The sequence below is a fragment of the Nerophis lumbriciformis genome, linkage group LG11 (assembly GCF_033978685.3).
Source record: "Nerophis lumbriciformis linkage group LG11, RoL_Nlum_v2.1, whole genome shotgun sequence".
NCBI classification, from domain to species: Eukaryota; Metazoa; Chordata; class Actinopteri; order Syngnathiformes; family Syngnathidae; genus Nerophis; species Nerophis lumbriciformis.
Window position 1 is genome coordinate 51046654 of NC_084558.2, and position 22006 is coordinate 51068659.

Sequence of the window (22006 nt, forward strand, 5' to 3'; positions counted from 1 at the left end):
AATTTTTTAAATCTTTGTTTTATTTGTATTTATGCATCTAATTGTTTTTTTATCGACATAGAAAATGGATGGATATCATTTTTTCACTCTCTGCAGCACAATTTTTTTTATAATTGTATTTATTTAGTTTTTTACTGACAGAGAATGGATGGATATAATTTTTTCACTCTCTGCAGCACTCATTTTTTAAAATTGTATTTATTTATTGTGTTTTTTAGCGACAATTTATTTGCTCCTTGCAGCACTCTTTTATTTAAAAGTATTTCTTTTATTCTATTTTTTATCGACAAATTCTTCGCTCTCTACAGTACGAATTTTTGGGAAATTTTATTTTATTTATTCATCTATTTTTTTTATCGACGTAGGAAATGGATGATGGATATATTTTTTTCAATCTCTGCAGCACTAATTTTTTTTAAATTGTATTTATTTAGTTTTTTATCGACATAGAAAATGGATGGATATCATTTTTTCACTCTCTGCACCACTCATTTTTTTAAATTGTATTTATTTATTTATTTTGTTCTTAGCATCAATTTATTTGCTCCTTGCAGCACTCTTTTATTTAAATGTATTTATTTTATTATATTTTTTTATCGACAATTTCTTCGCTCTCTACAGCACCATTTTTTTTTTTAATTTTTTAATTTATTCATCTATTTTTTTTATCGACGTAGGAAATGGATGATGGATGGAATTTCTTCTCTCTCTGCAGCACTCTTTTTATTTTATTATTTTTTGTTTTGACAATTTTTTCGCTCTCTGCAGCACTCATTTTTAATTTTAGTTTCTTTATTTTTTTGTTTTGTTTTTAGCGACAATTTCTTTGTTCCTTTGCAACAGTCTTTTTTAAAAACATATTTATTTTCTTATATTTTTTATCAACAATTTCTTCACTCTCTGCAGCACTCATTTTTTAAAATGTTTCTTTAATTTCTATTTATTCATCTATTTGTTTTTCATCGACGTAGGAAATAAATGGAATTTCTTCACTCTCTGCAGCACTCATTTTTGACATTTTTCCAAAATCCATCCATCCATTTTCTACCGCTTGTCCCTTTTTCTGTTTTTGAATATTCTAATATCGAAACTGCGAGGAAATATGAAGTTATGAGTGAGTTGGCGGAGTAAAAATGTGATCCTACCTGAGTCAAGAGAGCTTTAAGTTCCTTTTCCCTGCAGTGACTCTCCTCCCTCAGCACCTCCATGTCCTTCTTCAGCTGCTCCACCTCTGACACACACAAGCACAACAAGCCGTCACAGCTGGGCTGACAGGTGGACTGACAGGTGAGCGCGCAGGTACAGGGGACAAAAGAAGTTACGGGTGGGGGGGGCAGGTAAGGTCGGCAAACGGTGGTTGTGGGTTTGATGCCAGTAAAGGTGACAGGTAGGATGGCAGGTGAGGAGATGGTGATTTGTCAGTAACTGACAGGTGGACAGGTTTTCTGACAGGTGAGGTTGCCAAGTGTCACGGGTGGCAGGTAAGGTGGCAGGTGAGATAGAATGTTAAGTGTTGTGTGACCAGTAAGATGACAGGTAAGGTGGTAGGTGAGATAGAAGGTTAAGTGTTGTGTGACAGGTAAGATGACAGGTAAGGTGGCAGGTGATATAGAATGTTAAGTGTTGTGTGACAGGTAAGATGACAGGTAAGGTGGCAGGTGATATAGAATGTTAAGTGTTGTGTGACAGGTAAGATGACAGGTAAGGTGGCAGGTGAGATAGAATGTTAAGTGTTGTGTGACAGGTAAGATGACAGGTAAGGTGCCAGGTGATATAGAATGTTAAGTGTTGTGTGACAGGTAAGATGACAGGTAAGGTGGCAGGTGAGATAGAATGTTAAGTGTTGTGTGACCAGTAAGATGACAGGTAAGGTGACAGGTGAGATAGAATGTTAAGTGTTGTGTGACCAGTAAGATGACAGGTAAGGTGGTAGGTGAGATAGAAGGTTAAGTGTTGTGTGACAGGTAAGATGACAGGTAAGGTGGCAGGTGAGATAGAAGGTTAAGTGTTGTGTGACCAGTAAGATGACAGGTAAGGTGACAGGTGAGATAGAATGTTAAGTGTTGTGTGACCAGTAAGATGACAGGTAAGGTGGTAGGTGAGATAGAAGGTTAAGTGTTGTGTGACAGGTAAGATGACAGGTAAGGTGGCAGGTGAGATAGAAGGTTAAGTGTTGTGTGACAGGTAAGATGACAGGTAAGGTGGCAGATGAGATAGGTTAAGTGTTGTGGCAGGTGAGGCGACAGGTAAGGTGACAGGTAAGGTGGCAGGTAAGGTGACAGGTAAGGTGGTAGGTGAGATACAAGGTTAAGTGTTGTGACAAGTAAGGTGGCAGGTGGTGACAGGTAAGGTAGCAAGTAAGATAGAAGGTTAAGTGTTGTGTGACAAGTAAGATGACAGGTAAGGTGACAGGTAAAGTGAGATAGAATGTTAAGTGTTGTGTGACAGGTAAGGTGGCAGGTGAGATAGAATGTTAAGTGTTGAGTGACAGGCAAGGTGACAGGTGAGATAGAATGTTAAGTGTTGTGTGACAGGTAAAGTGAGATACAATGTTAAAAGTGTTGTGTGACAGGTAAGATGACATGAAAGGTGGCAGGTGAGATAGAAGGTTAATAAGTGTTGTGGCAGGTAAGGTGACAGGTGAGACAAAAGGTTAAATGTTGTGGTAGATGAGGCGACAGGTAAGATGACAGCTAAGGTGGCAGGTAAGGTGACAGGTAAGGTGGTAGGTGACATACAAGGCTAAGTGTTGTGACAAGTAAGGTGGCAGGTAAGGTAGCAAGTAAGATAGAAGGTTAAGTGTTGTGTGACAAGTAAGATGACAGGTAAGGTGACAGGTAAAGTGAGATAGAATGTTACAAGTGTTGTGTGACAGGTAAGATGACAGGTAAGGTGGCAGGTGAGATAGAATGTTAAGTGTTGAGTGACAGGTAAGGTGGCAGGTAAGATAGGTTGTGTTGTGGCAAGTGAGGCGACAGGTAAAGTGACAGCTAAGGTGGCAGGTAAGGCGGCAGGTGAGATAGAAGGTTAGATAGAAGGTTAAGTGTTGTGGCAAGTGAGGCGACAGGTAATCTGACAGGTGAGATAGAAGGTTAATAAGTGTTGTAGCAGGTAAGGTGACAGGTGAGGTGGCAGGTAAGGTGACAGGTGAGACAAAAGGTTAAATGTTGTGGTAGGTGAGGCGACAAGTGAGATGACAGCTAAGGTGGCAGGTGAGGTGACAGGTAAGGTAGCAAGTAAGATAGAAGGTTAAGTGTTGTGTGACAAGTAAGGTGACAGGTAAGGTGACAGGTAAAGTGAGATAGAATGTTAAAAGTGTTGTGTGACAGGTAAGGTGGCAGGTGAGATAGAATGTTAAGTGTTGTGTGACAGGTAAAGTGAGATACAATGTTAAAAGTGTTGTGTGACAGGTAAGATGACAGGTAAGGTGGCAGGTGAGATAGAATGTTAAGTGTTGAGTGACAGGTAAGGTGGCAGGTAAGATAGGTTAAGTGTTGTGGCAAGTGAGGCGACAGCTAAGGTGGCAGGTAAGGCGGCAGGTGAGATAGAAGGTTAAGTGTTGTGGCAAGTGAGGCGACAGGTAATCTGACAGGTGAGATAGAAGGTTAATAAGTGTTGTGGCAGGTAAGGTGACAGGTGAGGTGGCAGGTAAGGTGGCAGGTGAGATTGAAAATTAATAAATGTTGTGACAGGTAAGGTGGCAAATGAGATAGGTGTTGTGGCAGGTAATGTGACAGGTGAGGTGACAGGTGAGACAAAAGGTTAAATGTGGTAGGTGAGGCGACACGTAAGGTGACAGCTAAGGTGGCAGGTAAAGTGACAGGTGAGGTGGCAGGTAAATGTTGCGGCAGGTGAGGCAACAGGTAAGGTGACAGGTGAGACAGAAAGTTAATAAGTAATGTGGCAGATAAGGTGGCAGGTAAGATAGAAGGTCAAGTGTTGTGACAGGTGAGGCGACAGGTGACATCTGGCATGTTCACCTTGTGTGGCCTTCAGCGTCCTGGTTCTGTCCTGGCCGGCCTGCTCCAGCTTGAGCGCGAGGAGACGAGAGAGAGGCATCAACATTTGATTGTGGAGGAAGCGCCGCTAACGAGGACACTTTGTTAACGAGGACACTTTGCTAACGAGGACACTTTGCTAACGAGGACACTTTGCTAACGAGGACACTTTGCTAACGAGCGGCAGCTAATTAAATCCAAAAAGCGTTGCTGTAATTCTCTGGCACGGCAGCAGACGAAAGTAAACAAACAACATCCTTACACTTTGACTGAGCTGACATGTGCTGCCCCCAGTGGCAGGAAGTGGTACGCTGCTTTGACTCGATGTCATCAATGCACACGCCTGCTCTTTGCTCTGATGACATCATCTCTCTCCTCTTTACGCCACAGTCAATTATTCAGTTCTTACCAGGCTGCTGACTTGCTGCTGCAGAGACTCCTTGTCTTCCTGCACAGACCGCAGCTCCTTGTCCTTGGTCTCCAGGTCCACGCTCAGCTGGCTGACCTGCGGAGGACATCCAGGATGTACTTGACGGCCTCGGCCAGCGGAGCGAGCGCCTCCTCACCTTCTTCTCCTGGGACTGCGCCTCGGCCCTCAGGCCGCTCATCTGACGCTCCGACAGAGACACGGCGTCCTCCTTCTGCCGGGACGCCCGCAGTCGCAGCTGGAGGTCGGCCGCCTCCCGCTCCAGCTCCATGATGCGCGAGCGCTCCGACACCGTGGCCACCTGCATGATTCATAGTCGTTAGCATTGCCTTCAGCGTTAGCCGCCGCCGGCTCGGACCCGAAATTGGCAAACAACAACGAGGGTAGCAGCTTGTGGTGAACAATCATGTAGCTCATTGGACAAACTGTAAAAAAAAAGTTGATTTTACAGTTAAAAACTGGAATTTTAGCGTAAAAATAACAGTGCTACCGTTTTTCCATTGACAGTAATACACTGTAAAAACAATGGCTAAAAATTTTACTGTGAAAAAATTTAAGTTTAGCGTAAAAATAGCAGTGGTACCATTTTTCCATTTACAGTAATGCACTGTAAAAACGACAAAAGATTTTACAGTGAAATTTTTTTATTTTACCGTAAAAATAACAGTGCTACCGTTTTTCCATTGACAGTAATACGCCGTAAAAACAATTGCTAAAAATTTTACTGTGAAAAAATGTAAGTTTAGCGTAAAAATAGCAGTGGTACCATTTTTCCATTTACAGTAATGCACTGTAAAAACGACAAAAGATTTTACAGTGAAACTTTTTTATTTTACCGTAAAAATAACAGCGCTACCGTTTTTCCATTTACAGTAATGCACTGTAAAAATGACCAAAAAATTTACGGTGAAAAACTGGAATTTTTGCGTAAAAATAACAGTGCTACCGTTTTTCCATTGACAGTAATACACTGTAAAAACAATGGCTAAAAATTTTACTGTGAAAAAATTTAAGTTTAGCGTAAAAATAGCAGTGGTACCATTTTTCCATTTACGGTAATGCACTGTAAAAACGACAAAAGATTTCACGGTGAAAACATTTAATTTTACCGTAGAAATAACAGTGCTACCGTTTTTCCATTTACCGTAATGAACTGTAAAATGAACAAAAAGTTTAGCGTAAAAATAGCAGTGGTACCATTTTTCCATTTACGGTAATGCACTGTAAAAACGACAAAAGATTTCACTGTGAAAACATTTAATTTTACCGTAGAAATAACAGTGCTACCGTTTTTCCATTTACAGTAATGCACTGTAAAAACGACAAAAGATTTTACAGTGAAACTTTTTTATTTTACCGTAAAAATAACAGCGCTACCGTTTTTCCATTTACAGTAATGCACTGTAAAAATGAACAAATAATTCCTGGTGAAAAAGTGGATTTTTTGCGTAAAAATAACAGTGCTACCGTTTTTCCATTTACAGTAATACACTGTAAAAACAATGGCAAAAACATTTTACAGTAAAAAATGTTTAAGTTTAGTGGTAAAAATAGCAGTGGTACCGTTTTTCCATTTACGGTAATGCACTATAAAAACGACAAAAGATTTCACGGTGAAAACATTTAATTTTACCGTAGGAATAACAGTGCTACCGTTTTTCCATTTACAGTAATGAACTGTAAAAATGAACAAAAAATTTCGGTGAAAAAAATTAAAGTTTAGTGTAAAAATAGCAGTGCTACCGTTTTTCCATTTACAGTAATGCACTGTAAAAACGACAAAAGATTTTACAGTGAAAACATTTAATTTTACCGTAGAAATAACAGTGCTACCGTTTTTCCATTTACAGTAATGAACTGTAAAAATGAACAAAAAATTTCGGTGAAAAAATTAAAGTTTAGTGTAAAAATAGCAGTGGTACCATTTTTCCATTTACGGTAATGCACTGTAAAAACGACAAAAGATTTTACGGTGAAAACATTTAATTTTACCGTAAAAATAACAGTGCTACCGTTTTTCCATTTACAGTAATGCACTGTAAAAATGACCAAATAATTTACGGTGAAAAAGTGGGTTTTTTGCAAAAAAATGACAGTGCTACCGTTTTTCCATTGACAGTAATACACCGTAAAAACAATTGCTAAAAATGTTACTGTGAAAAAAAATTAAAGTTTAACGTAAAAATAGCAGTGGTACCGTTTTTCCATTGACAGTAAAACACCGTAAAAACAATTGCTAAAAATGTTACTGTGAAAAAATGTAAGTTTAGCGTAAAAATAGCAGTGGTACCATTTTTCCATTTACGGTAATGCACTGTAAAAACGACAAAAGATTTCACGGTGAAAACATTTAATTTTACCGTAGAAATAACAGTGCTACCGTTTTTCCATTTACAGTAATGAACTGTAAAAATGAACAAAAAATTTCGGTGAAAAAATTAAAGTTTAGCGTAAAAATAGCAGTGGTACCATTTTTCAATTTACAGTAATGCACTGTAAAAACGACAAAAGATTTTACGGTGAAAACATTTAATTTTACCGTAGAAATAACACTGCTACTGTTTTTACATTTACAGTAATGCACTGTAAAAATGAACAAATAATTTACGGTGAAAAAGTGGGTTTTTTGCAAAAAAATGACAGTGCTACCGTTTTTTCCATTGACAGTAATACACCGTAAAAACAATTGCTAAAAATGTTACTGTGAAAAAATTAAAGTTTAACGTAAAAATAGCAGTGGTACCGTTTTTCCATTGACAGTAATACACCGTAAAAACAATGGCTAAAAATTTTACTGTGAAAAAATGTAAGTTTAGCGTAAAAATAGCAGTGGTACCATTTTTCCATTTACGGTAATGCACTGTAAAAACGACAAAAGATTTCACGGTGAAAACATTTAATTTTACCGTAGAAATAACAGTGCTACCGTTTTTCCATTTACAGTAATGAACTGTAAAAATGAACAAAAAATTTCGGTGAAAAAATTAAAGTTTAGTGTAAAAATAGCAGTGGTACCATTTTTCCATTTACGGTAATGCACTGTAAAAACGACAAAAGATTTTACGGTGAAAACATTTAATTTTACCGTAAAAATAACAGTGCTACCGTTTTTCCATTTACAGTAATGCACTGTAAAAATGACCAAATAATTTACGGTGAAAAAGTGGGTTTTTTGCAAAAAAATGACAGTGCTACCGTTTTTCCATTGACAGTAATACACCGTAAAAACAATTGCTAAAAATTTTACTGTGAAAAAATTAAAGTTTAACGTAAAAATAGCAGTGGTACCGTTTTTCCATTGACAGTAATACACCGTAAAAACAATTGCTAAAAATTTTACTGTGAAAAAATTTAAGTTTAGCGTAAAAATAGCAGTGGTACCATTTTTCCATTTACGGTAATGCACTGTAAAAACGACAAAAGATTTCACGGTGAAAACATTTAATTTTACCGTAGAAATAACAGTGCTACCGTTTTTCCATTTACAGTAATGAACTGTAAAAATGAACAAAAAATTTCGGTGAAAAAATTAAAGTTTAGTGTAAAAATAGCAGTGGTACCGTTTTTCCATTTACAGTAATGCACTGTAAAAACGACAAAAGATTTTACAGTGAAACTTTTTTATTTTACCGTAAAAATAACAGCGCTACCGTTTTTCCATTTACAGTAATGCACTGTAAAAATGACCAAATAATTCCTGGTGAAAAAGTGGATTTTTTGCGTAAAAATAACAGTGCTACCGTTTTTCCATTTACAGTAATACACTGTAAAAACAATGGCAAAAACATTTTACAGTAAAAAATGTTTAAGTTTAGTGGTAAAAATAGCAGTGGTACCGTTTTTCCATTTACGGTAATGCACTGTAAAAACGACAAAAGATTTTACAGTGAAATTTTTTTATTTTACCGTAAAAATAACAGCGCTACCGTTTTCCCATTTACAGTAATGCACTGTAAAAATGAAAAAAAATGTCGGTGAAAAATTTTAATTTTACCGTAAAAAATAACAGTGCTACCGTTTTTCCATTTACAGTATTGCACTGTAAAAATGACCAAATAATTCCTGGTGAAAAAGTGGATTTTTTGCGTAAAAATAACAGTGCTACCGTTTTTCCATTTACAGTAATACACTGTAAAAACAATGGTTAAAACTTTTTCGGTAAAAATTTAAGTTTAGCGTAAAAATAGCAGTGGTACCGTTTTTCCATTTACAGTAATGAACTATAAAAACAAAAGATTTTACAGTGAAAATGTTTTAATTTTACCGTAAAAATAACAATGCTACCGTTTTTCCATTTTTCATTCACTGTAAAAATGACAAAAAAATGTACGGTGAAAAACTGGAATTTTTGCGTAAAAATAACAGTCATACCGTTTTTCCATTTACAGTAATGAACTGTAAAAACGACAAAAGATTTTACAGTGAAATTTTTTTATTTTACCGTAAAAATAACAGCGCTACCGTTTTCCCATTTACAGTAATGCACTGTAAAAATGAACAAAAAATTTCGGTGAAAATTTTTAATTTTACCGTAAAAAATAACAGTGCTACCGTTTTCCATTTACAGTAATGCACTGTAAAAATGACCAAATAATTCCTGGTGAAAAAGTGGATTTTTTGCGTAAAAATAACAGTGCTACCGTTTTTCCATTTACAGTAATACACTGTAAAAACAATGGTTAAAACTTTTTCGGTAAAAATTTAAGTTTAGCGTAAAAATAGCAGTGGTACCGTTTTTCCATTTACAGTAATGCACTGTAAAAATGACCAAAAAATGTACGGTGAAAAACTGGAATTTTTGCGTAAAAATAACAGTGCTACCGTTTTTCCATTGACAGTAATACACTGTAAAAACAATGGCTAAAAATTTTACTGTGAAAAAATGTACGTTTAGCGTAAAAATAGCAGTGGTACCATTTTTCCATTTACGGTAATGCACTGTAAAAACGACAAAAGATTTCACGGTGAAAACATTTAATTTTACCGTAGAAATAACAGTGCTACCGTTTTTCCATTTACAGTAATGAACTGTAAAAATGAACAAAAAATTTCGGTGAAAAAATTAAAGTTTAGTGTAAAAATAGCAGTGGTACCGTTTTTCCATTTACAGTAATGCACTGTAAAAACGACAAAAGATTTTACAGTGAAACTTTTTTATTTTACCGTAAAAATAACAGCGCTACTGTTTTCCCATTTACAGTAATGAACTGTAAAAATGAACAAAAAATTTCGGTGAAAAAATTAAAGTTTAGTGTAAAAATAGCAGTGCTACCGTTTTTCCATTTACAGTAATGCACTGTAAAAACGACAAAAGATTTTACAGTGAAACTTTTTTATTTTACCGTAAAAATAACAGCGCTACCGTTTTTCCATTTACAGTAATGCACTGTAAAAATGACCAAATAATTCCTGGTGAAAAAGTGGATTTTTTTGCGTAAAAATAACAGTGCTACCGTTTTTCCATTTACAGTAATACACTGTAAAAACAATGGCAAAAACATTTTACAGTAAAAAATGTTTAAGTTTAGTGGTAAAAATAGCAGTGGTACCGTTTTTCCATTTACAGTAATGCACTGTAAAAACGACAAAAGATTTTACAGTGAATTTTTTTTTATTTTACCGTAAAAATAACAGCGCTACCGTTTTCCCATTTACAGTAATGCACTATAAAAATGAACAAAAAATTTCGGTGAAAAATTTTAATTTTACCGTAAAAAATAACAGTGCTACCGTTTTCCATTGACAGTAATACACCGTAAAAACAATTGCTAAAAATTTTACTGTGAAAAAATGTAAGTTTAGCGTAAAAATAGCAGTGGTACCATTTTTCCATTTACGGTAATGCACTGTAAAAACGACAAAAGATTTCACGGTGAAAACATTTAATTTTACCGTAGAAATAACAGTGCTACCGTTTTTCCATTTACAGTAATGAACTGTAAAAATGAACAAAAAATTTCGGTGAAAAAATTAAAGTTTAGTGTAAAAATAGCAGTGGTACCGTTTTTCCATTTACAGTAATGCACTGTAAAAACGACAAAAGATTTTACAGTGAAACTTTATTTTACCGTAAAAATAACAGCGCTACCGTTTTTCCATTTACAGTAATGAACTGTAAAAATGAACAAAAAATTTCGGTGAAAAAATTAAAGTTTAGTGTAAAAATAGCAGTGGTACCGTTTTTCCATTTACAGTAATGCACTGTAAAAACGACAAAAGATTTTACAGTGAAACTTTATTTTACCGTAAAAATAACAGCGCTACCGTTTTTCCATTTACAGTAATGCACTGTAAAAATGACCAAATAATTCCTGGTGAAAAAGTGGATTTTTTGCGTAAAAATAACAGTGCTACCGTTTTTCCATTTACAGTAATACACTGTAAAAACAATGGCAAAAACATTTTACAGTAAAAAAATGTTTAAGTTTAGTGGTAAAAATAGCAGTGGTACCGTTTTTCCATTTACAGTAATGCACTGTAAAAACGACAAAAGATTTTACAGTGAAATTTTTTTATTTTACCGTAAAAATAACAGCGCTACCGTTTTCCCATTTACAGTAATGCACTGTAAAAATGAACAAAAAATTTCGGTGAAAAATTTTAATTTTACCGTAAAAAATAACAGTGCTACCGTTTTCCATTGACAGTAATACACCGTAAAAACAATTGCTGAAAATTTTACTGTGAAAAAATTAAAGTTTAACGTAAAAATAGCAGTGGTACCTTTTTTCCATTGACAGTAATACACCGTAAAAACAATTGCTAAAAATTTTACTGTGAAAAAATGTAAGTTTAGCGTAAAAATAGCAGTGGTACCATTTTTCCATTTACGGTAATGCACTGTAAAAACGACAAAAGATTTCACGGTGAAAACATTTAATTTTACCGTAGAAATAACAGTGCTACCGTTTTTCCATTTACAGTAATGAACTGTAAAAATGAACAAAAAATTTCGGTGAAAAAATTAAAGTTTAGTGTAAAAATAGCAGTGGTACCGTTTTTCCATTTACAGTAATGCACTGTAAAAACGACAAAAGATTTTACAGTGAAACTTTATTTTACCGTAAAAATAACAGCGCTACCGTTTTTCCATTTACAGTAATGCACTGTAAAAATGACCAAATAATTCCTGGTGAAAAAGTGGATTTTTTGCGTAAAAATAACAGTGCTACCGTTTTTCCATTTACAGTAATACACTGTAAAAACAATGGCAAAAACATTTTACAGTAAAAAATGTTTAAGTTTAGTGGTAAAAATAGCAGTGGTACCGTTATTCCATTTACAGTAATGCACTGTAAAAACGACAAAAGATTTTACAGTGAAATTTTTTTATTTTACCGTAAAAATAACAGCGCTACCGTTTTCCCATTTACAGTAATGCACTGTAAAAATGAACAAAAAATTTCGGTGAAAAATTTTAATTTTACCGTAAAAAATAACAGTGCTACCGTTTTCCATTGACAGTAATACACCGTAAAAACAATTGCTAAAAATTTTACTGTGAAAAAATTAAAGTTTAACGTAAAAATAGCAGTGGTACCGTTTTTCCATTGACAGTAATACACCGTAAAAACAATTGCTAAAAATGTTACTGTGAAAAAATGTAAGTTTAGCGTAAAAATAGCAGTGGTACCATTTTTCCATTTACGGTAATGCACTGTAAAAACGACAAAAGATTTCACGGTGAAAACATTTAATTTTACCGTAGAAATAACAGTGCTACCGTTTTTCCATTTACAGTAATGAACTGTAAAAATGAACAAAAAATTTCGGTGAAAAAATTAAAGTTTAGTGTAAAAATAGCAGTGGTACCGTTTTTCCATTTACAGTAATGCACTGTAAAAACGACAAAAGATTTTACAGTGAAACTTTTTTATTTTACCGTAAAAATAACAGCGCTACCGTTTTCCCATTTACAGTAATGCACTGTAAAAATGACCAAATAATTCCTGGTGAAAAAGTGGATTTTTTGCGTAAAAATAACAGTGCTACCGTTTTTCCATTTACAGTAATACACTGTAAAAACAATGGCAAAAACATTTTACAGTAAAAAATGTTTAAGTTTAGTGGTAAAAAATAGCAGTGGTACCGTTTTTCCATTTACAGTAATGCACTGTAAAAACGACAAAAGATTTTACAGTGAAATTTTTTTATTTTACCGTAAAAATAACAGCGCTACCGTTTTTCCATTTACAGTAATGCACTGTAAAAATGAACAAAAAATTTCGGTGAAAATTTTTAATTTTACCGTAAAAAATAACAGTGCTACCGTTTTCCATTTACAGTAATGCACTGTAAAAATGACCAAATAATTCCTGGTGAAAAAGTGGATTTTTTTTGCGTAAAAATAACAGTGCTACCGTTTTTCCATTTACAGTAATACACTGTAAAAACAATGGTTAAAACTTTTTCGGTAAAAATTTAAGTTTAGCGTAAAAATAGCAGTGGTACCGTTTTTCCATTGACAGTAATACACTGTAAAAACAATGGCTAAAAATTTTACTGTGAAAAAATTTAAGTTTAGCGTAAAAATAGCAGTGGTACCATTTTTCCATTTACGGTAATGCACTGTAAAAACGACAAAAGATTTCACGGTGAAAACATTTAATTTTACCGTAAAAATAACAGTGCTACCGTTTTTCCATTTACAGTAATGCACTGTAAAAATGACCAAATAATTTACGGTGAAAAAGTGGGTTTTTTGCAAAAAAATGACAGTGCTACCGTTTTTCCATTGACAGTAATACACCGTAAAAACAATTGCTAAAAATGTTACTGTGAAAAAATTAAAGTTTAACGTAAAAATAGCAGTGGTACCGTTTTTCCATTGACAGTAATACACCGTAAAAACAATTGCTAAAAATTTTACTGTGAAAAAATGTAAGTTTAGCGTAAAAATAGCAGTGGTACCATTTTTCCATTTACGGTAATGCACTGTAAAAACGACAAAAGATTTCACGGTGAAAACATTTAATTTTACCGTAGAAATAACAGTGCTACCGTTTTTCCATTTACAGTAATGAACTGTAAAAATGAACAAAAAATTTCGGTGAAAAAATTAAAGTTTAGTGTAAAAATAGCAGTGGTACCGTTTTTCCATTTACGGTAATGCACTGTAAAAACGACAAAAGATTTCACGGTGAAAACATTTAATTTTACCGTAGAAATAACAGTGCTACCGTTTTTCCATTTACAGTAATGAACTGTAAAAATGAACAAAAAATTTTGGTGAAAAAATTAAAGTTTAGTGTAAAAATAGCAGTGGTACCGTTTTTCCATTTAACGGTAAAAATTTTACTGTGAAAAAATTAAAGTTTAACGTAAAAATAGCAGTGGTACCGTTTTTCCATTGACAGTAATACACCGTAAAAACAATTGCTAAAAATTTTACTGTGAAAAAATGTAAGTTTAGCGTAAAAATAGCAGTGGTACCATTTTTCCATTTACGGTAATGCACTGTAAAAACGACAAAAGATTTCACGGTGAAAACATTTAATTTTACCGTAGAAATAACAGTGCTACCGTTTTTCCATTTACAGTAATGAACTGTAAAAATGAACAAAAGATTTCGGTGAAAAAATTAAAGTTTAGTGTAAAAATAGCAGTGGTACCGTTTTTCCATTTACAGTAATGCACTGTAAAAACGACAAAAGATTTTACAGTGAAACTTTTTTATTTTACCGTAAAAATAACAGCGCTACCGTTTTCCCATTTACAGTAATGCACTGTAAAAATGACCAAATAATTCCTGGTGAAAAAGTGGATTTTTTGCGTAAAAATAACAGTGCTACCGTTTTTCCATTTACAGTAATACACTGTAAAAACAATGGCAAAAACATTTTACAGTAAAAAATGTTTAAGTTTAGTGGTAAAAAATAGCAGTGGTACCGTTTTTCCATTTACAGTAATGCACTGTAAAAACGACAAAAGATTTTACAGTGAAACTTTTTTATTTTACCGTAAAAATAACGGCGCTACCGTTTTCCCATTTACAGTAATGCACTGTAAAAATGACCAAATAATTCCTGGTGAAAAAGTGGATTTTTTTGCGTAAAAATAACAGTGCTACCGTTTTTCCATTTACAGTAATACACTGTAAAAACAATGGCAAAAACATTTTACAGTAAAAAATGTTTAAGTTTAGTGGTAAAAATAGCAGTGGTACCGTTTTTCCATTTACAGTAATGCACTGTAAAAACGACAAAAGATTTCGGTGAAAAATTTAAATTTTACCGTAAAAAATAACAGTGCTACCGTTTTCCATTGACAGTAATGCACTGTAAAAATGAACAAAAAATTTCGGTGAAAAATTTTAATTTTACCGTAAAAAATAACAGTGCTACCGTTTTCCATTGACAGTAATACACCGTAAAAACAATTGCTAAAAATTTTACTGTGAAAAAATTAAAGTTTAACGTAAAAATAGCAGTGGTACCGTTTTTCCATTGACAGTAATACACTGTAAAAACAATGGCTAAAAATTTTACTGTGAAAAAATGTAAGTTTAGCGTAAAAATAGCAGTGGTACCATTTTTCCATTTACGGTAATGCACTGTAAAAACGACAAAATATTTCACGGTGAAAACATTTAATTTTACCGTAGAAATAACAGTGCTACCGTTTTTCCATTTACAGTAATGAACTGTAAAAATGAACAAAAAATTTCGGTGAAAAAATTAAAGTTTAGTGTAAAAATAGCAGTGCTACCGTTTTTCCATTTACAGTAATGCACTGTAAAAACGACAAAAGATTTTACAGTGAAACTTTTTTATTTTACCGTAAAAATAACAGCGCTACCGTTTTTCCATTTACAGTAATGCACTGTAAAAATGAACAAAAAATTTCGGTGAAAAATTTTAATTTTACCGTAAAAAATAACAGTGCTACCGTTTTCCATTTACAGTAATGCACTGTAAAAATGACCAAATAATTCCTGGTGAAAAAGTGGATTTTTTGCGTAAAAATAACAGTGCTACCGTTTTTCCATTTACAGTAATACACTGTAAAAACAATGGTTAAAACTTTTTCGGTAAAAATTTAAGTTTAGCGTAAAAATAGCAGTGGTACCGTTTTTCCATTTACAGTAATGCACTGTAAAAATGACCAAAAAATTTACGGTGAAAAACTGGAATTTTTGCGTAAAAATAACAGTGCTACCGTTTTTCCATTTACAGTAATACACTGTAAAAACAATGTCAAAAACATTTTACAGTAAAAAAATTTTAAGTTTAGCGGTAAAAATAGCAGTGGTACCGTTTTTCCATTTACAGTAATGAACTGTAAAAATGACCAAATAATTTACGGTGAAAGAGTGGATTTTTTGCGTAAAAATAACAGTGCTACCGTTTTTCCATTTACAGTAATACACTGTAAAAACAATGGCTAAAACTTTTTCAGTAAAAATTTAAGTTTAGCGTAAAAATAGCAGTGGGACCGTTTTTCCATTTACAGTAATGAACTGTAAAAACAACAAAAGATTTTACGGTGAAAATGTTTTAATTTTACCGTAAAAATAACAATGCTACCGTTTTTCCATTTACAGTAATGCACTGTAAAAATTACAAAAAAATGTACGGTGAAAAACTGGAATGTTTGCGTAAAAATAACAGTCATACCGTTTTTCCATTTACAGTAATGCACTGTAAAACTACAGCTAAAGATTTGACATTTACAGTAATGCATTGTAAAATCAACGATGAGAAATTTTACCAGGAAAAACTGGAATTTGAGCGAAAAAATAACAGTGCTACCGTTTTTCCATTTACAGTAATACACTGTAAAAACAATAGCAAAAAATTTACGGTGAAAATTTTCAATTTTACCGTAAAAAATAACGGTGCTACCGTTTTTCCATTTACAGTAATGCACTGTAAAAATGACCAAATAATTTACGGTGAAAGAGTGGATTTTTTGCGTAAAAATAACAGTGATACCGTTTTTCCATTTACAGTAATACACTGTAAAAACAATGGCTAAAACTTTTTCGGTAAAAATTTAAGTTTAGCGTAAAAATAGCAGTGGTACCGTTTTTACATTTACAGTAATGAACTGTAAAAATGACCAAATGATTTACGGTGAAAGAGTGGATTTTTTGCGTAAAAATAACAGTGCTACCGTTTTTCCATTTACAGTAATACACTGTAAAAACAATGGCTAAAACTTTTTCAGTAAAAATTTAAGTTTAGCGTAAAAATAGCAGTGGGACCGTTTTTCCATTTACAGTAATGAACTGCAAAAACAACAAAAGATTTTACGGTGAAAATGTTTTAATTTTACCGTAAAAATAACAATGCTACCGTTTTTCCATTTACAGTAATGCACTGTAAAAATTACAAAAAAATGTACGGTGAAAAACTGGAATGTTTGCGTAAAAATAACAGTCATACCGTTTTTCCATTTACAGTAATGCACTGTAAAACTACAGCTAAAGATTTGACATTTACAGTAATGCATTGTAAAATCAACGATGAGAAATTTTACCAGGAAAAACTGGAATTTGAGCGAAAAAATAACAGTGCTACCGTTTTTCCATTTACAGTAATACACTGTAAAAACAATAGCAAAAAATTTACGGTGAAAATTTTCAATTTTACCGTAAAAAATAACGGTGCTACCGTTTTTCCATTTACAGTAATGAACTGTAAAAATGACCAAATAATTTACGGTGAAAGAGTGGATTTTTTGCGTAAAAATAACAGTGCTACCGTTTTTCCATTTACAGTAATGAACTGTAAAAATGACCAAATAATTTACGGTGAAAGAGTGGATTTTTTGCGTAAAAATAACAGTGCTACCGTTTTTCCATTTACAGTAATACACTGTAAAAACAATGGCTAAAACTTTTTCAGTAAAAATTTAAGTTTAGCGTAAAAATAGCAGTGGGACCGTTTTTCCATTTACAGTAATGAACTGCAAAAACAACAAAAGATTTTACGGTGAAAATGTTTTAATTTTACCGTAAAAATAACAATGCTACCGTTTTTCCATTTACAGTAATGCACTGTAAAAATTACAAAAAAATGTACGGTGAAAAACTGGAATGTTTGCGTAAAAATAACAGTCATACCGTTTTTCCATTTACAGTAATGCACTGCAAAACTACAGCTAAATATTTGACATTTACAGTAATGCATTGTAAAATCAACGATGAGAAATTTTACCAGGAAAAACTGGAATTTGAGCGAAAAAATAACAGTGCTACCGTTTTTCCATTTACAGTAATACACTGTAAAAACAATAGCAAAAAATTTACGGTGAAAATTTTCAATTTTACCGTAAAAAATAACGGTGCTACCGTTTTTCCATTTACAGTAATGCACTGTAAAAATGACCAAATAATTTACGGTGAAAGAATGGATTTTTGCGTAAAAATAACAGTGATACCGTTTTTCCATTTACAGTAATACACTGTAAAAACAATGGCTAAAACTTTTTCGGTAAAAATTTAAGTTTAGCGTAAAAATAACAGTGGTACCGTTTTTACATTTACAGTAATGAACTGTAAAAACAAAAAAAAATTTACGGTGAAAATGTTTTAATTTTACCGTAAAAATAACAATGCTACCGTTTTTCCATTTACAGTAATGCACTGTAAAACTACAGCTAAAGATTTGACATTTACAGTAATGCATTGTAAAATCAACGATGAGAAATTTTACCAGGAAAAACTGGAATTTGAGCGTAAAAATAACAGTGCTACCGTTTTTCCATTTACAGTAATGCACTGTAAAAATGACAAAAGATTTTACGGTGAAAAAATTTAATTTTACCGTAAAAATAACAGTGCTACCGTTTTTCCATTTACATTAATGTACTGTAAAAATGACCAAATAATTTACGGTGAAAAACTGGAATTTTTGCATAAAAATAACAGTCTTACCGTTTTTCCATTTACAGTAATGCACTGTAAAACAACAGCTAAACATTTGACATTTACAGTAATGCACTGTAAAATCGACGACTAAAGATTTTACCAGGAAAAACTGGAATTTGACCGTAAAAATAACAGTGCTACCGTTTTTCCAATTACAGCAATGCACTGTAACACAACAGCTAAAGATTTTCCATTTACAATTATGGACTGTAAAACAACGACTAAAGATATTACTGTGAATTTTTTTTATTTTACTGTAAAAATAACACTTGTACCGATTTTCCATTTACATTAATGCACTGTAAAAACAACGGCTAAAGATTTTACCGTGAAAAATTAGAATTTTACTGTAAAAATAACAGTGGTACGTTTTTCCATCTATAGTAATGCACTGTAAAAACGCCAAAAAATTTTACAATGAAAAACTTCAGTTTTTCCATTTACAATAATGTACTGTAAAAACAACGACTAAAAATTTTACGTTGAAAAATTTGAATTTTACTATAAAAATAACAGTGGTACCGTTTTTCCATTTACGGTAATAACTTTACGGTAAAAAAAAAAAAAAAACTGGCAGCTTATTCACCAGAATTTTCCTGTGAAAATAGAAGTGAGATCAGTTTTCATATTACAGTAATGCACTAGAAAAACTGGCAGCTCATTCGCCAGAATTTTACAAAAAAAAAAAATAATGGTACCAATTTTGTATTTACAGTAATTCAATGTAACACACCATACATTTTTGACTGTAAAATATATATATATATTTTACACTGCACTACATTAAGTACAATACAATGACGCATATCACATTTTTTTTCACCACAGCGCCATCTGCTGGAGCTGGCGTGTCACTACCCAACACGTGTGTGAGTGTGTGTGTGGTTTTTGACTAAAACGACGCCACGGGACCGCCACATTACCCGAGTGTCCTCTAAATCCCGCTGTAGTTTTTCCGCTTTGGCCTTTTCAAAGAGCAAACTCTGCTCCAGCTCCTTAATGTGGGCGAGCTCCAGGCGGGTCTGCGTCTGTTAGTGGCAGACAGCAGCGAGAGAGAGAGAGAGAGAGAGAGACATGGCTGACATGCAGGCTTTGTGACGCGTGCACGCAAACACACACACACACACACACACACACACACACACACACACACACACACACACACAACAAGCCAAGATGCTTTTTGAACGCGGGACAGGACGGAGTGAGCAAGATTTAGCGGTTAGTGCCAGCGGCTAACTTAGCGCTGAGGAGAGGAGATAAAAGCGAGCAAGGAGACAGAAGTGAAAGGACGTGCGCGTGTCTTCAGGCATCGGAAGACTTCGCCACTCACTCGCAGAGAGACTGAGTCAGCGTAGCAAGCTGGTTAGACCAGGGCTGTCCAAACTTTTGGACCTGGGGGCTGCATTAGGCTAAAAAATCTGGTTGAGGGCCAAAAGCATGTAAAGTAACACACACACACACACATATATATATATATATATATATATATATATATATATATATATATATATATATATATATATATATATGTGTGTGTGTGTGTGTATATATGTATGTATGTTTATATATATATATATATATATATATATATATTAGAGATGCGCGGTTTGCGGACACAACCGCGGAGTCGGCGGATAATCCGTGGGTCGGGCGGGTGACATGACGAAAAAAATAGATTGTAAATAGATTCGGGCAGTTGGCAGTTGAACCAATTCGGAAATATATATACATAGTTAAATGTTGTTACCCACATACGAAAAACGTATACCGTATTTTCCGCACTATTAGCCGCACCTAAAAACCACAAATTTACTCAAAAGCTGACAGTGCGGCTTTTAACCCGGTGCGCTTTATATATGGATTAATGTTAAGATTCATTTTCATAAAGTTTCGGTCTCGCAACTACGGTAAACAGCCGCCATCTTTTTTCCCCGTAGAAGAGGAAGTGCTTCTTCTTCTACGCAAGCAACCGCCAAGGTAAGCACCCGCCCCCATAGAACAGGAAGCGCTTCTTCTTCTACTGTAAGCAACCACCCGCCCGCGTAGAAGAAGAAAAAGCGCGCGGATATTACCGTACGTTTCATTTCCTTTGTGTGTTTACATCTGTAAAGACCACAAAATGGCTCCTACTAAGCGACAGGGATCCGGTTCATGAAAAGACGCAATCTCTCCATCCGCACACGGATTACTATTTCACAGCAACTGCCTAAAGACTTTCAAGAAAAGCTGGCTACTTTCCGTGCATATTGTAAAAACAAGATAGCTGAAAAAAAGATCCGGCCAGAGAACATTATCAACATGGACGAGGTTCCACTGACTTTTGATATTCCTGTGAACCGCACTGTGGATACAACGGGAGCACGTACGGTGAATATTCGCACCACAGGGAATGAGAAGTCATCCTTCACTGTGGTTCTACCTTGCCATGCTAATGGCCAGAAACTTCCACCCATGGTGATATTCAAAAGGAAGACCTTGGCAAAAGAGACCTTTCCAGCCGGCGTCATCATAAAAGCTAACTCGAAGGGATGGCTGGATGAAGAAAAGATGAGCGAGTGGTTAAGGTAAGTTTAAGTTTACGCGAAGAGGCCGGGTGGCTTTTTTCACGCAGCTCCGTCCATGTTGATATACGACTCCATGCGCGCCCACATCACGCTGGTTTTAATATATTATTAAAGTTTGACTGACCTATTTGACTGTTTTTTTGACATTCCTTTAGCGCAGTTAGATGCGGCTTACAACACGGGGCGGCTTATAGGTGGACAAAGTTTTGAAATATGCCGTTCATTGAAGGCGCGGCTTATAACCCAGGGCGCCTTATGGTGCGGAAAATACGGTAGATTTTATCGGTCCTTTAGGTGGAGCTGATGGTGCATCACCGAAAAAGAAAAGGATTGACTTCACAGAATGGGAGGAGGATACACCTGTGCTTGTTGATGAAGTAGAGGATTATTCCTCTACAAACTTCCATCTCGACGGATCAGCAGAGGAAAATCTACTTTCCTTTTGGGGGAAACAAGGACAATCATTCCCACGACTAAAACACCTTGCCAAGAGAATCCTATGCGTCCCAGCAACAAGTGGCGCAAGTGAGCGCTCCTTCAGCGCAGCAGGGCGCATTTTAGAGGCCAGGCGCTCTCGCCTGAATCCTGGCACTGTAGATGCCATTTTATTACTGCATAGTGCTAACAAAAAAAAAAGTAAGTAGACATACGGTTGGATATGTTAAACAAATTAGTCTGCGTTACCTAAGCTATACCAAATAAGTCCATGTCTAACCTATATTGAGTTCGGTCAGCTAAATACTTTTGATGGTTACGTGTTGTTTGGGCGCACTACAATGCAAAGGAATTAAGGCAATTGCATTGTTTATTGTGGTTTTTTTCTATTGGAGATATACTACTGTGTGTTAATTATTTGGTCTCGCTTTCAAGTGAAGCGCATCTCCGATTGGCGACAATGTAAGGATATTTAGCCTGCTTTGTTTGTCGCGACCGTCTATTTTCATTATAATTCAAGTTTGATGATAAAGTGCAGTCTGATGGCTTTGATTTCCCCCCTTCAGCTATTTGCCTTGGCCAATAAGTTGCAGGCAATTTATTATTATTATTTATTTAATTAATTTTTGTTTAAATAGGGATGACATACATATGTTATTGTATAATTTAAGTTTGTGTGCGTGATTGACAGCCTAAGGCTTATGAG

General features: G+C 34.4%; 1 protein-coding gene across 2 annotated transcripts in view; it reads right to left on the bottom strand.

The window, feature by feature from the left end:
- Positions 1 to 22006, bottom strand: part of clip1b (CAP-GLY domain containing linker protein 1b) — a 97433-nt gene that overhangs the window by 21034 nt on the left and 54393 nt on the right. The window contains exons 10-14 of one of the 2 annotated variants that reach the window (XM_061966308.1): positions 19222 to 19326; positions 4565 to 4726; positions 4408 to 4503; positions 3981 to 4029; positions 1146 to 1231 (exon numbers count right to left, since the gene is read on the bottom strand). In XM_061966308.1, coding sequence (XP_061822292.1) covers positions 1146 to 1231; positions 3981 to 4029; positions 4408 to 4503; positions 4565 to 4726; positions 19222 to 19326 — 498 coding nt within the window. The remainder of the gene's footprint in view (positions 1 to 1145; positions 1232 to 3980; positions 4030 to 4407; positions 4504 to 4564; positions 4727 to 19221; positions 19327 to 22006) is intronic. The other variant, XM_072914171.1, reaches the window with a different exon arrangement.